The following is a 13,032-nucleotide window of genomic DNA, read 5'->3' as shown; positions in this document are numbered from 1 at the left end:
TGGAGGATCTGTTCCTAGTGTTGCAGGAGTTAGGGTAGGTTATGGTGGCGGTGCGAGGACTCTGGGATGGAGTCCTTCGCTTTTGGCGGAAAAGAACGGCAGTTTGTTAGTTGTATGGTTTTTATAGGTAGTAAGTTTCAGTGCTATATGGTTTAGGTGCACTCACCTCCATCGACTTAATGGCCGCTCGACCACCCATCCGGGAGGCAGCGGCAGGGCACCCAGGAGCGGTGGGAAGTCACTGTGGGGGTTGTGTTGACACCTATTACCGATTTTGATAGGGTGCTGGACGGTTTCGGTCAGTTTACCATTTTAAGTTTACCAATAGTTTAATAGAGCCGTTCTTTTTTCTGCCACCATTATGCCGGCTGATTCGGCATTTTAACAAACTTTTTTCCAATTACAGGTTTTGCTATGGTTAGGGTCAAATAAATAGCTAGCAATTTTTCTGCCAAAATCAAGTCTCCGTGTCTTTATTTACTGGTTTAAGAGGTAACTAAGGTTTACTTGAATAAAGGGGGTCCACCAAATATCACTAGGATGTTTATAAGCCAATCTTTTCACCTGTGATCATTTACTGCAGGTCTTGTAAATTGAATTGATGTGTCTACATGCACCAGTCCTTAAAGTGCACCTAAAAACCCTCTTTGGGGCACCACAAACTTTTTATTCAGCCGTGCCATGCTTCTTGTTGCTTTGCACAAAATGCGTGTCTTACTCGCACAGCTAATGCGGAAAAAGTACAATGCAGGGGTACACTGGACGCTGGCATCGCATGCAGCTGCTTTGTGCCGCTCGGATGCTAAACTGGGCAAAAGACCGATACAAGTGAGCTACGCCATGCATAGTGCCATACAGCGTTGTGCTTAATCTGTATGATAAATGCATAGAAATCGCACTGCGCATCTTGCATCAAGTGCCGCAAACAGGATAGGTTTTACTAGGCCACGTCTGTAGCTGTGCATTGTGGTATGGCTCCACAGAAGCCTGTGCCTACAAATAGGTTACGTTTGCATCCCTGTAGCAGAGAACTCTCACATCCCGGATGTATCCTACACGAGGACGGAGTAACTAAACCCCTGGATGATGTGCTCCTTCCCGGCTTGCCCGTAAGCCTGCTCCCTTACAAGAACTTGCAGCCCAGACTTGCCCTTTCCTATGGGAGGAAACCAGTGAGTAGGGGCACCACCCTACTCAGGATTTACTTAATGACATAATCTCTTTGTAGGGCCTGGGTGTGGCGTATGTACTCTCACTTGCTCACAGCTATTTCTGTACAAGAATCTCTCTCCTAATAAACATTTTAATAAGACCTTTATCCCATTTCTATGCCCTACAGTCATAATACCACTGTGCCTTCCTATAAAATGTGTATTTTTATTTCTTCTCAATTTCATAAATAGGCCAGCAGCACTTCAGTCTGGTCACTAAAGTGTGTAACGTTTCATTTATTTGTTAACTTATAGGTTTGATTTTTGTTTTTCTGCAAATGTCAGTTTTACCATGTTTTAATGACTGTTTAGACCTCTTGATTGCATTACTATGCGTATATATACTGTTATTTTGGTTACAGACACAACTACCTCCTTAGACTATTCATGAATACCCATGAGTTCTCCTGCCGGGATCCCTACAATCCCCACAATGGGCCTAATTCAGACCTGATCGCAGCAGCAAAATTGTTCTCTAATGGGCAAAACCATGTGCACTGCAGGTGTGGCAGATGTAAGATGTGCAGAGAGAGTTAGATGTGGGTGGGTTATTTTGTTTCTGTGCAGGGTAAATACAGGCTGCTTTATTTTCACACTGCAATTTAGAATCCAGTTAAAACACACCCCATGTTACATCTGTCCCACCTGCAGTGCACATAGTTTTGCCCATTACAGAACAATTTTGCTGCTGCGATCAGGTCTGAATTAGGCCCTATGTTACATCCATTGCTGATTCTGATTTGGGAATACTTGCCCAGATTTATTAAGCCTCGGAGAGTGATAACTTGCACGGTGATAAAGTACCGACCAATCAGCTCCCAATGGTCATGTTACAGGCTGTGTTTGAAAAATGACCGTTAGAAGCTGATTTGCTTGGTGCTTTATCACCGTGCAAATTTATCACTCTCCAAGGCTTGATAAATCTGGGCCAAAGTAAGAGCAAGTAACTGTGTACCTGGACTGACCATGTAACAATGCAGGTGGGGCAGATGTAAAATGGGCGTGATTCAGATGTGGTCGCAACTTAGATGGTGTCACAATGGAGCATTTGTGGGTAGACTGCGCATGTGTTGCGGCCGCAGTGCGCATGCAGCAAGGTACCTTTTTTGATGCCGCTTGCAGTGAGGAATCAGTTGCAGAGTGATTGACAGGAAGAGGCCGTTTGGGGAAGGTAACAGGGTGTTTTTTTGTTTTTTATTTTGCCTTGCACAAAGCATTTTTACAGATCTATAAATTTGCTGCGTCTGTGCCATTCATCCTACACGTGGCGGCCGTGTGCTTCTGTATTGTGCTGCCATTTCCTGTACTTCTGTGTGCCACTCATCTGGTGACCAGGGCAAAAAGACAGATGGGGCCTATGTACTAAGCTTTGGAGAGAGATCAAGTGGATGGAGATAAAGTACCAGCCAATCAGCCCCTAACTGCCATGTCACAGGCCGTGTTTGAAAAATGACGGTTAGGAGCTGATTGGCTGGTAGTTTCTCTCAATCCACTTAATCTCTCTCCAAGGCTTAGTACATACTGTAGGCCCCAGAGTTCCATACCCCGATATGCTTAATCTGTGACTGAGGGGTAGATGTATTAACCTGGAGAAGGCATAAGGAAGTGATAAACCAGTGATAAAGCAGTGTTAAGTGCAAGGTGATAATGCACCAGCCAATCAGCTCCTAACTGTTAATTTACATATGGGAGCCGATTGGCTGGTGTGTTTATCACCTTGCACATATCACAGGTTTATCACTTCCTTATGCCTTCTCCAGGTTAATACATCTGCCCCTATGACTCTATACTGATTCCTTTGCGACAGATGTACTAATGTATTGTGCCTGGCGCACTGTAGCAGCTTTGTATGCGGCTATGATGTGACTGAGATGCAGAATTCAGGAAATATGACTAATAGCTGCCCGTGGCGGAGTGCCCGAGTTGTGCCATATGGTGCAAATCTGCTGCTGTGACTCTTCATCTGTTATATTATGTGCTGTATGGCAGAACCTTATGTTGTATCCTTACATAATCCCCACATCCAACTGGATCATCTTCAGCCAACTCTGCCATTCCTGGATTTGACATTCTGCTGTTTTGTACTGCAACATACTGTGTAATGCAAATGTCCCTAACCTGCATTGTACTCTGTAATGCACTAACCTGTATAAACTGCTCTGCATGCTGTATGGCCTGTGATCTCTCCTGCTCTGCATGCGTTACATTCTGTGATCTCTCCAGCTCTGCATGCGTTACATTCTGCTATATCTCCTGCTCTGCATGCGTTACATTCTGTGATCTCTTCTGCTCTGCATGCATTACATTCTGCTATCTCTCCTGCTCTGCATGCATTACATTCTGTGATCTCTCCAGCTCTGCATTCGTTACATTCTGCTATATCTCCTGCTCTTCATGCATTACATTCTGTGATCTCTTCTGCTCTGCATGCATTACATTCTGCTATCTCTCCAGCTCTGCATGCATTACATTCTGTGATCTCTTCTGCTCTGCATGCAGTACATTCTGTGATCTCTCCTGCTCTGCATGCATTACATTCTGTGATCTCTCCTGCTCTGCATGCATTACATTCTGTGATCTCTCCTGCTCTGCATGCATTACATTCTGTGATCTCTCCTGCTCTGCATGCATTACATTCTGTGATCTCTCCTGCTCTGCATGCAGTACATTCTGTGATCTCTCCTGCTCTGCATGCATTACATTTTGTGATCTCTCCAGCTCTGCATGCATTACATTCTGTGATCTCTTCTGCTCTGCATGCATTACATTCTGTGATCTCTCCTGCTCTGCATGCATTACATTCTGTGATCTCTCCTGCTCTGCATGCGTTACATTCTGTGATCTCTCCTGCTCTGCATGCAGTACATTCTGTGATCTCTCCTGCTCTGCATGCATTACATTCTGTGATCTCTCCTGCTCTGCATGCAGTACATTCTGTGATCTCTCCTGCTCTGCATGCATTACATTTTGTGATCTCTCCAGCTCTGCATGCATTACATTCTGTGATCTCTCCTGCTCTGCCTGTGATCTCTCCTGCTCTGCATGCAGTACATTCTGTGATCTCTCCTGCTCTGCATGCATTACATTTTGTGATCTCTCCAGCTCTGCATGCATTACATTCTGTGATCTCTTCTGCTCTGCATGCATTACATTCTGTGATCTCTCCTGCTCTGCATGCATTACATTCTGTGATCTCTCCTGCTCTGCATGCGTTACATTCTGTGATCTCTCCTGCTCTGCCTGTGATCTCTCCTGCTCTGCATCCTTTATGGCCTGCACTCTATTTTTGCCCTGCTCGCTCACCTGCCCTGCATGCTTTACACGCTGCTCTGGGCTGGATTAAGGTTTGAGGGGGCCCCAGGGTGACTAATTGTGGGGGGACCCTACCATTAAACCTGTCAGTCTGATATGCCATTGACATACCTCCCAACATGACCCTCTCCAGAATGCTCTGCTTCTGGACTTTTCTCTTAATGTATGATTGCCATCACTTGTGCCGAAACACCTTTCTTATCCACTAACCTGTTCAACACAGGTGCTGGCAATCATACATTAAGCAAAAAGTCCAGAAGCAGAGCATTGTGTCCCTCCTGGAGAGGGTCATGTTGGGAGGTATGCGTTGATAGGACGCTGGGGCTGCTTCCTCTCCGCTCCTGCTTCTGAAGTCTGTGCTGTCTACTCTGAACAAACACTGCTATCCTGCCTCCGAGCTCTTATCCCTTCTACACACACCTGCTGCCTCCAGTCGGAGGTGGGAGAGGCCAGAGATTCATTTAGGAATTTGCTAGGACCAGTCTGCCAAGTGTGGGAGATCTGGCTGCAGGTCACCCGCTTATCGGGCTCATCCCTCCTCTGCAATCACCCCCACCTCACCCTCATTCCCCAAATGTTTTTTAATTCTTGGCAACCAATTTTCAGTCCACCTCTGCTCGCTCCATCTTCTTCTTCTTATTTGCTTTTTAACTGTCTCTTTGGCCCCGTTCCACCCTCCCTCTCTCTGAGTCACTTACACTCCTGGCCACTCTCTTGGCCTCATTCTCCTCTTGCACAAGGCGCTCATTGTTAATGTGTAACATAGATGCCCAGTAGTGTGTGCGTGTCCAGGTCTGGCTGTAGGAAGCCTTGCTGTGTTCCCTAGCAGTCTATGAATATGTTTTTCACTATTACAGCTTCTGATCCTTCTCTTCCCTACTCTCCCCCTCTCTCGTCCTTCCCAGGCTGGCAGCGATGGACAGGCCATAGGAAACTGCCCCTTCTCACAGCGCCTTTTCATGGTCCTCTGGCTGAAAGGAGTTACGTTCAACGTCACCACGGTGGATATGAAAAAGTGAGGCACCCTGGTTTTATCATAAATGAATGCCCTTATTTATCAATGAGTGATACATTTCACTGTGAGTGATAAATTGCATCAGCCAATCCGCTCCTAGCTGTCATTTTTCAAACCAAGCCAGTGACATGGAAGTTAGGAGCGGATTGGCTGGTGCAATTTATCACTCACAGTGAAATGTATCACTCATTGATAAATAAGGGCAAAAATATTTCTAAAGTTACATGACTAAAATGAAGTACCGCATATTTGCAAAGGTTGGCAATCCTGGTGTAAATGAGCATAAATACAAAAACTTACTCGCTGTCCTGGTTTTATTGTATGTGTTTTATGAAGGTTTCTCCTTGTCACTTTTTTTACAATTTAATATGCAAACCACATTAAACCTAGCTGGAAATTTCCTGTTTAAACTCACCAAGAAGGGGCAGCTTTTAGTAAGTTTATCCCATAGCCCGAATACGTTCCTTCCTCCTGTTGGCAATTTTATTTTATTTTTATTTTTTTAATAATCCAACCATATGAAATCTGCCGGCCAAGGAGGCCACAATTAGACAGTATTGTGGGTGTCTTATATCAGGGCTGACAGCCCGGGGTGAGTCACCCCTCTAGGACATATTGGAAGGTGGCTGCATGCCATAGGGCACAGTCATTCATAAGCTGGCATCGCAGGAGTTCTTTCAACACCCAGCCCACAATAGGCAGTGAGGGAGGTTGCAGAGGTTTAGCTGTGAAGGGTTATCTCTTTGTCCGTCCCTGTACGATACTCCTGACACAAGCCTGCGTTATAGGACATCTAAATATAACATAAGGCGTGTTCTTTTAAAGGGCTGCAGTTTACAGTCGCATCTGTATGTGAAGGTGTTAGGAGCCCATAAAATCTATAGGAGTTGTTGGGTTCATGGTGTAGACTTTATGTTCACGTTGCACGTATCTTACTGCCTTTACGCCTGTTAGAAAGTACCACATGGAGTATTAAATGGCCGACAGACAATTACTGCTCTGCGGCATATAACGATGCATCATCCATTGTAGAGAGCTAACGTGGGGAAGTTGCCCAAAGCATCCAATCAGCCTGTAACTGTAATTTCTCTTACGTCCTAGAGGATACTGGGGTCCGCATTAGGACCATGGGGTATAGACGGGTCCACTAGGAGCCTTGGGCACTTTAAAAAATTAATAGTGTACGCTGGCTCCTCCCTCTATGCCTTTTCTACCAGACTCTGTTCACGCTTATGGAAGCTCTTGAAGAGTTTTCTGCATTTATTTTTTCTGTTGGTCATTTTCAGCCAGGACCGGTTAGCACCAGCCTGCCTGCTTCATGGGACTTGGGGGGGGCGGCCCAACCTCCTATACGGTTAATGGTCCCGTTCCCTGCTGACAGGACATAGCTCCTGAGGGACCTATTCGCAAGCCCCACCACGGCGAGCGTACAGTCCCGCAGCTCGCCGCCGCCCCTAACAGAGCCAGAAGTGAGAAGAGTGGTGAGTAGAAAGCTGGTGTCCCGGTTAGCGGGTCGCCAGCGGTAATGGTGGCATAAGGGTATGGAGATGCAGCGCTGACAGGCAGGCTGCAGCTCCAGGTTTCAGAGGCATACCTTGTGTGTTCCACTGTGAGGGGTGAGCTGAAGCCTTAAAATACAAAATACCCACACTGGCAGCTGCTTACAGGGGTTCTAACCCACTGTAAAGCACATTATGAACCTCAGCCAATATAAAAAACCGGGAAGACCGTGCGCCATTAAGGGGGGGGGGGGCTTCACTATGAGCGGATCCAGCGGCTCACCAGCGCCATTTTCCCTCTGCAGCTCTCACTGAACAGACTGGCAGAGAAGTGCAGCTCCTCCACAGGGACTCCAACTTACCTCAGCGGCACCAGGGGGTCATAGCAAGGGGGGGAGCAGTATAGGAGTACTAATACCCTATTAAGAGTACTTAGTCTTAGCGTAAGCTTTGGCTAGATGGGCGCTGTGTGGCTGGCTCCTTCATACTCTGTGTCTCCCTAGAAGGGCTCTGTGTGGGTTAACTGTGCTTAACCTTTTCTCGTGAGTGTGTATATGTGTGTGTGTGTGTGTGTGTGTGTGTGTGTGTGTGTGTGTGTACTTTCACATTACAATGTCATAGTAGTGTGTTTCATGCACTGCAGAGTGTTTTCTTCCCCAGGGAGATCACTACAATGTACTCAGGATAGTACACATTCTCAGGCTAGTGGATCCGAACCAGCATGGTTGGATTCTCTAAAAGGGATGATCTCAGATATTTCTAATATATTGTCCCATACTGAGAAAGAGACGCATCAATTAAGACAGTCTATGGATGACCTGATGAATAGAGATTCAGTTCCCATACCAGCGTCTCAGACCCCTGCCATTTGTCCACAGAAGCGTACACTGGCCCAGGTCCTGCAGGCTGACACTGATGACGTCATGTCAGACGCAGAGGATGGTGAGTTGGACTCAGTGGGGGGGGGGGGGGGGGATGCAGCTCTGTCACAGGGGATAGAAGCTATTAGAGAGGTTCTACACATTCCTGATGAGGTGACAGAGGAGATGGAGGAATCTTATTTTCACGTAAAAAAAAATCCTCTGCTACTTTTCCTGCATCAAAAGAGCTAAATGCTCTGTTTGAAGAAATTTGGGTTAATCCTGAGAAGAAGTTTCAAATCCCTAAGAGATTACTCATATCCTTTCCTTTTCCTCAGGAGGATAGGAATAAGTGGGAATACCCACCGATTTGTAGATGCATTGGTATCTAGGTTGTCACGTTAGATAGTCTTACCTGTTCCTGGGGCAGCCTCCTTAAAGGACATGGCTGACCGCAAAATTTAGACCACTCTCAAATCCCTGTACACAGCTGCTGGGGTGGCCCAGAGACCCGCTACTGCATGGATCTCTTGGGCCATTGCTAAATGGTCTGGTAATCTTATTGATGAGTTACATTCATTACACAGGGGAGAGATAGTTTTGCTCCTACAACATATTCCGGACTCTGCAAATTTTATGGTGGAAGCCATGAAAGAAATTGGCTTGCTCAACGCTCGCACCACTGCCATGGCAGTGTCAGCACACAGGGGCTTGTGGCTATGCCACTGGACTGCGGATTCCAGAAAGGGCGTGGAAAGCCTACCATTCACAGGTGAGGCCTTGTTTGGAGATGAACTGGATACGTGGATATCCAAGGCGATTGCGGGTAAGTCTACTTATATTCCTTCCGCAGGCCCCCCCCCCCCTTTCCCTGTCAGAAAGAACTACTCAGCTTTAACTTTGCAGTCCTTTCGGACAGCAAAATTTAAGAACTAAACCAGAGGTTCTTCTACGGCCTTCAGAGGTGCTAGAGGTAAACCCAGAAAACCTGCAGCAGCAGGTGCACAGGATCAGAACTCGGGTTCTGCTTCCTCACGGTGGACCATGCTGCCTGGAAGACAGGCAAGTGGGAGCCCGATTAAAAGAGTTCAGTCACATATGTGCGACTTCATGCCAGGATCCCTGGGTCAAAGATCTTATCGCCCAGGGATACAGACTACAGTTTCAGGAACTCCCACCTCACAGATTCTTCAATTCAGGCTTATCAGCTTCTCAAGAAGCAAGTTTGACTTTACAGGAAGCAATTCATAAACTGGTACAGACCCAGGTTATTGTTCCAGTTCCACCTCAACTACACAACAAGGGTTGCTATTCCAACCTGTTTGCGGTACCGAAGCCGGATGGTTCGGTAAGGCCCATTCTAAACCTCAAATGACTGAACCCTTAGTTTCGGATATTCAAATTCAAGATGGAATCTCTGAGAGCGGTGATCTCAGTTCTTGAGGAGGGGTAATTCCTGGTGTCTCTGGATATCAAGGATGCGTACCTTCATATTCCAATCTGGCCACCTCATCAGGCTTATCTAAGGTTTGCACTACAAGACTGTCACTACCAGTTCCATTCCCTGCCATTTGGCCTCTCCACGGCACCGAGGGTGTTCACCAAGGTAATGGCAGAAATGATGTTTCTCCTCCGCAAGCAGGGAGTGAACATTATTCCGTACCTGGGCGATCTGCTGATAAAAGCGTCATTCAGGGAGAGGTTGCTGAACAGCATTGCCCTCTCAACTCGATTACTCCAGGATCACGGGTGGATTCTGAACTTACCAAAATCTCACCTGGAACCAACACGGAGGCTTCCGTTCCTGGAGATGATACAGAAGGTATTCCTTTCATTGGAAAAGGCATTGGTAATCCGGTCGATGGTGCAGGATGTCCTAAAGCCAACCCGGATATCGGAGCATCTCTGCATTCGCCTTCTGCGGAAGATAGTAGCCACCTACGAGGCGCTACAGTACGGAAGGTTCCACGCTAGGCCCTTCCTGCTGGATCTGTTGGACAAATGGTCCGGATCGCATCTTCACATGCACCAGAGGATACGTCTGTCGCCAAAAGCCAGGATTTCTCTTCTGTGGTGGCTTCAGACTTCTCACCTGACCGAGAGCCGAAGGTTCGGGATTCACAATCGGATTCTGCTAACCACAGACGCAAGCCTCAGAGGTTGGGGAGCAGTCACCCAGGGGACACGGTTTCAAGGAAAATGGTCATCAGGAAACCATTCTTCCGATCAATATTCTAGAACAAAGGGCCGTATACAACGCCCTTCTACAGGCATCGCATCTTCTTCTTCAAGATCAAGCCATTCAGGTTCAGTCAGACAATGTGACGGTGCTAAGGTACATAAACCGACAGGGCGGAACAAACAGTACGTGTTTCCACCACTTCCACTGACCCCAAAAATTCTCAAAAGAATAAAAAGGGAAAAGATTTAAGAAATTCTCATTGCTCCGGACTGGCCAAGAAGGGCCTGGTACACGGATCTACTGGAGATGCTCTTGGAAGATCCGTGGCCTCTACCTCTTCACGACAATCTTCTACAACAGGGGCCGTTCGTCTTTCAAGACTTACCATGACTACGTTTGACGGCATGGAAGTTGAGCGTCAAATCCTAACCCGAAAGGGAATCCCAGATAAGGTTAGTCCAACATTGATTCAGGCCAGAAAGGGGGTAACATCAAAACATTACCACCGTATTTGGAAAAAATGTCTCTTGGTGTGAGAACAGGAAATTTCCTGCGGTGGAATTTCAACTGGGACGTTTTCTGCTATTTCTGCAGTCAGGTGTGGATGTGGGCCTACGCTTGGGCTCCTTAATAGTCCAGATTTCGGCCTTATCCTTTTTCTTCCAGAAACAATTGGCTTCTCTCCCTGAGGTTCAGACATTTTTGAAGGGTGTTCTGCAAATCCAACCGCCCTTTGTGCCTCCTATGGCACCTTGGGATCTCAACGTGGTGTTGCAGTTCCTGCAATCGGAATGGTTTGAGCCTTTACAGGATGTTGACGTAAAGCTTCTTACGTGGAAGACCGTCACACTGGCTTCAGCAAGGCGTGTGTCGGAGCTGGGGGCGTTTTCTCACAAGAGCCCCTATTTGATTCTTCATGAAGATAGAGCTGAACTCAGAACTCGTCAGCAATTTCTTCGTAAGGTGGTGTCTGCGTTTCATATCAACCAACCTATTGTGGTTTCGTTGGTTACCGACACCTCTGCTACCTTGGTTGTTGTGAGGGCTTTGAAGATCTATGTGTAGCTGACAGCTCGTCACAGAAAATCGAACTCCCTGTTTGTTCTCTATGATCCCAATAAAATTGGGTGTCCTGCTTCAAAGCAGTCTATTGCTCGCTGGATCAGGCTTATTACCCAGCATGCTTATTCTACGGCAGGTTTGCCGGTTCCAAAATCTGTACAGGACCACTCTACTAGGTCGGTGGGTTCTTCCTGGACGGCTGCCTGGGGTGTCTCGGCTTTACAGCTCTGCCGAGCAGCTACTAGGTCAGGTTCGAACACGTTTACTAAGTTCTACAAGTTCGATACTTTGACCAAACTGAAGGTCCTCAGAGGCCAATCAGTTCTGCAGGAACCTCAGCACTCTCCCACCCGGCTTGGGAGCTTTGGTACATCCCCATGGTACTAATGTGGACTCCAGTATCCTCTAGAACGTAAGAGAAAATAGGATTTTAATTACCTACCGGTATATCCTTTTCTTGTAGTCCGTAGAGGATACTGGGCGCCCGCCCAGTGCTTCGTGTTTTTCTGCACTGTTACTTGGTTAAGTAATGTTGTGGGTTCAGCTGTTGCTGTTCCTGCTCAAGTTGGGTTAGCATGGCTTTCCTCTTGTCCGTGTATGCTGGTTCGAATCTCACCACTGTTCTGTTATGTTACATCCTTCCTCAGGATATGTCCATCTCCTCGGGCACAGTTTCTAGACTGAGGGGTAAATTTACTAAGATGGGAGTTCTATTTAAGATGGGATGTTGCCCATAGCAACCAATCAGATTCTACTTCTCATTTATTTGGTACCTTCTAGAAGATAATACCTGGAATCTGATTGGTTGCTATGGGCAACATCCCATCTTAAATAGAACTCCCATCTTAGTAAATTTACCCCTGAGTCTGGTAGGAGGGGCATAGAGGGAGGAGCCAGCGCACACTATTGATTTCTTAAAGTGCCCAAGGCTCCTAGTGGACCAGTCTATACCCCATGGTACTAATGTGGAACCCAGTATCCTCTATGGACTACGAGAAAAAGATTTACTGGTAGGTAATTAAAATCCTATTTTATCTAGTGCAGTCTTTGAATGACATTTTATCTCTCTCCAAGACTTGATACACCTTAATAGTGTAAAGCAGTGGTTACCAAACTTGATCATGCTTGAGCAAAGGTGGCTTAATTGGCATCTCAGTCAATTTGATTTAATCATATGTGCTTAACCATGGCAATCCTTAAAACCTGGACTGTTTAACTGGGTACACGCTAGACCAGGCCTGCCCAGCTTTTGTGAAACTACACATCCCAGTATGCCCTGCCACCGTTTTCGCAATCCCTAATAGAAAAACGGTGGCAGGCATGCTGGGACATCATCTAGTGGGTACCCTATATGATGATGCGCGCTCCTGCCGGTCGTCAGTGACATCCTCTGTCAGTCCTGCCTGCAGGTGACATTGCTAGCGAGGGCCATACTGTTGGATGGAGCATCTCCCCCTGCTGTCGCACCGTCACTGCTGGCATCGGCAAGTGTTTATGCAGTCACGATGCCGACACCCCCGCCGGGTCCCGTCGCTAACAAAAGCAGCATCCAATGGCTGGCAACCATTCGATGGATAAAGTACTGCAATCGGATTAGGAACATTGATGGTTGCTTATTATCTCCATCCCTTTGTATACCCCGGCTTGTTCAGGAAATCTTCACGTTTGAAGTAGGGGGTCATAGAAGAGTCTGTATCCAATCAAGTGAATGGAATATTTACAGCAGCACATATTATTTCAGGCAGTTAGTGCTGATCTGTTAGTAGGCAGTGACATGTCCACCTGGACGGAACAGGCGCAGTGATAGGATGTGCGGAGAATAATTAAGAAATCAACAAATGAGAGTTGCATAGTAGAAGTAGAAGGGGCCTACATCAGCACAGAGTAATTG

The 13,032-nt window shown here is 46.8% G+C and overlaps 1 protein-coding gene across 1 annotated transcript in view; it reads left to right on the top strand.

The window, feature by feature from the left end:
* Window positions 1–13,032, top strand: part of CLIC1 (chloride intracellular channel 1) — a 66,320-nt gene that overhangs the window by 46,351 nt on the left and 6,937 nt on the right. Inside the window, exon 2 of the mRNA XM_063938064.1 lies at window positions 5,429–5,538. Within this exon, the coding sequence (XP_063794134.1) occupies window positions 5,429–5,538 (110 nt within the window). The remainder of the gene's footprint in view (window positions 1–5,428; window positions 5,539–13,032) is intronic.

The sequence above is a fragment of the Pseudophryne corroboree genome, chromosome 8 (genome assembly GCF_028390025.1).
Source record: "Pseudophryne corroboree isolate aPseCor3 chromosome 8, aPseCor3.hap2, whole genome shotgun sequence".
NCBI lineage: Eukaryota > Metazoa > Chordata > Amphibia > Anura > Myobatrachidae > Pseudophryne > Pseudophryne corroboree.
Note: the sequence above shows the minus strand (reverse complement) of the source record. Positions and strands in the feature narration are given on the sequence as shown.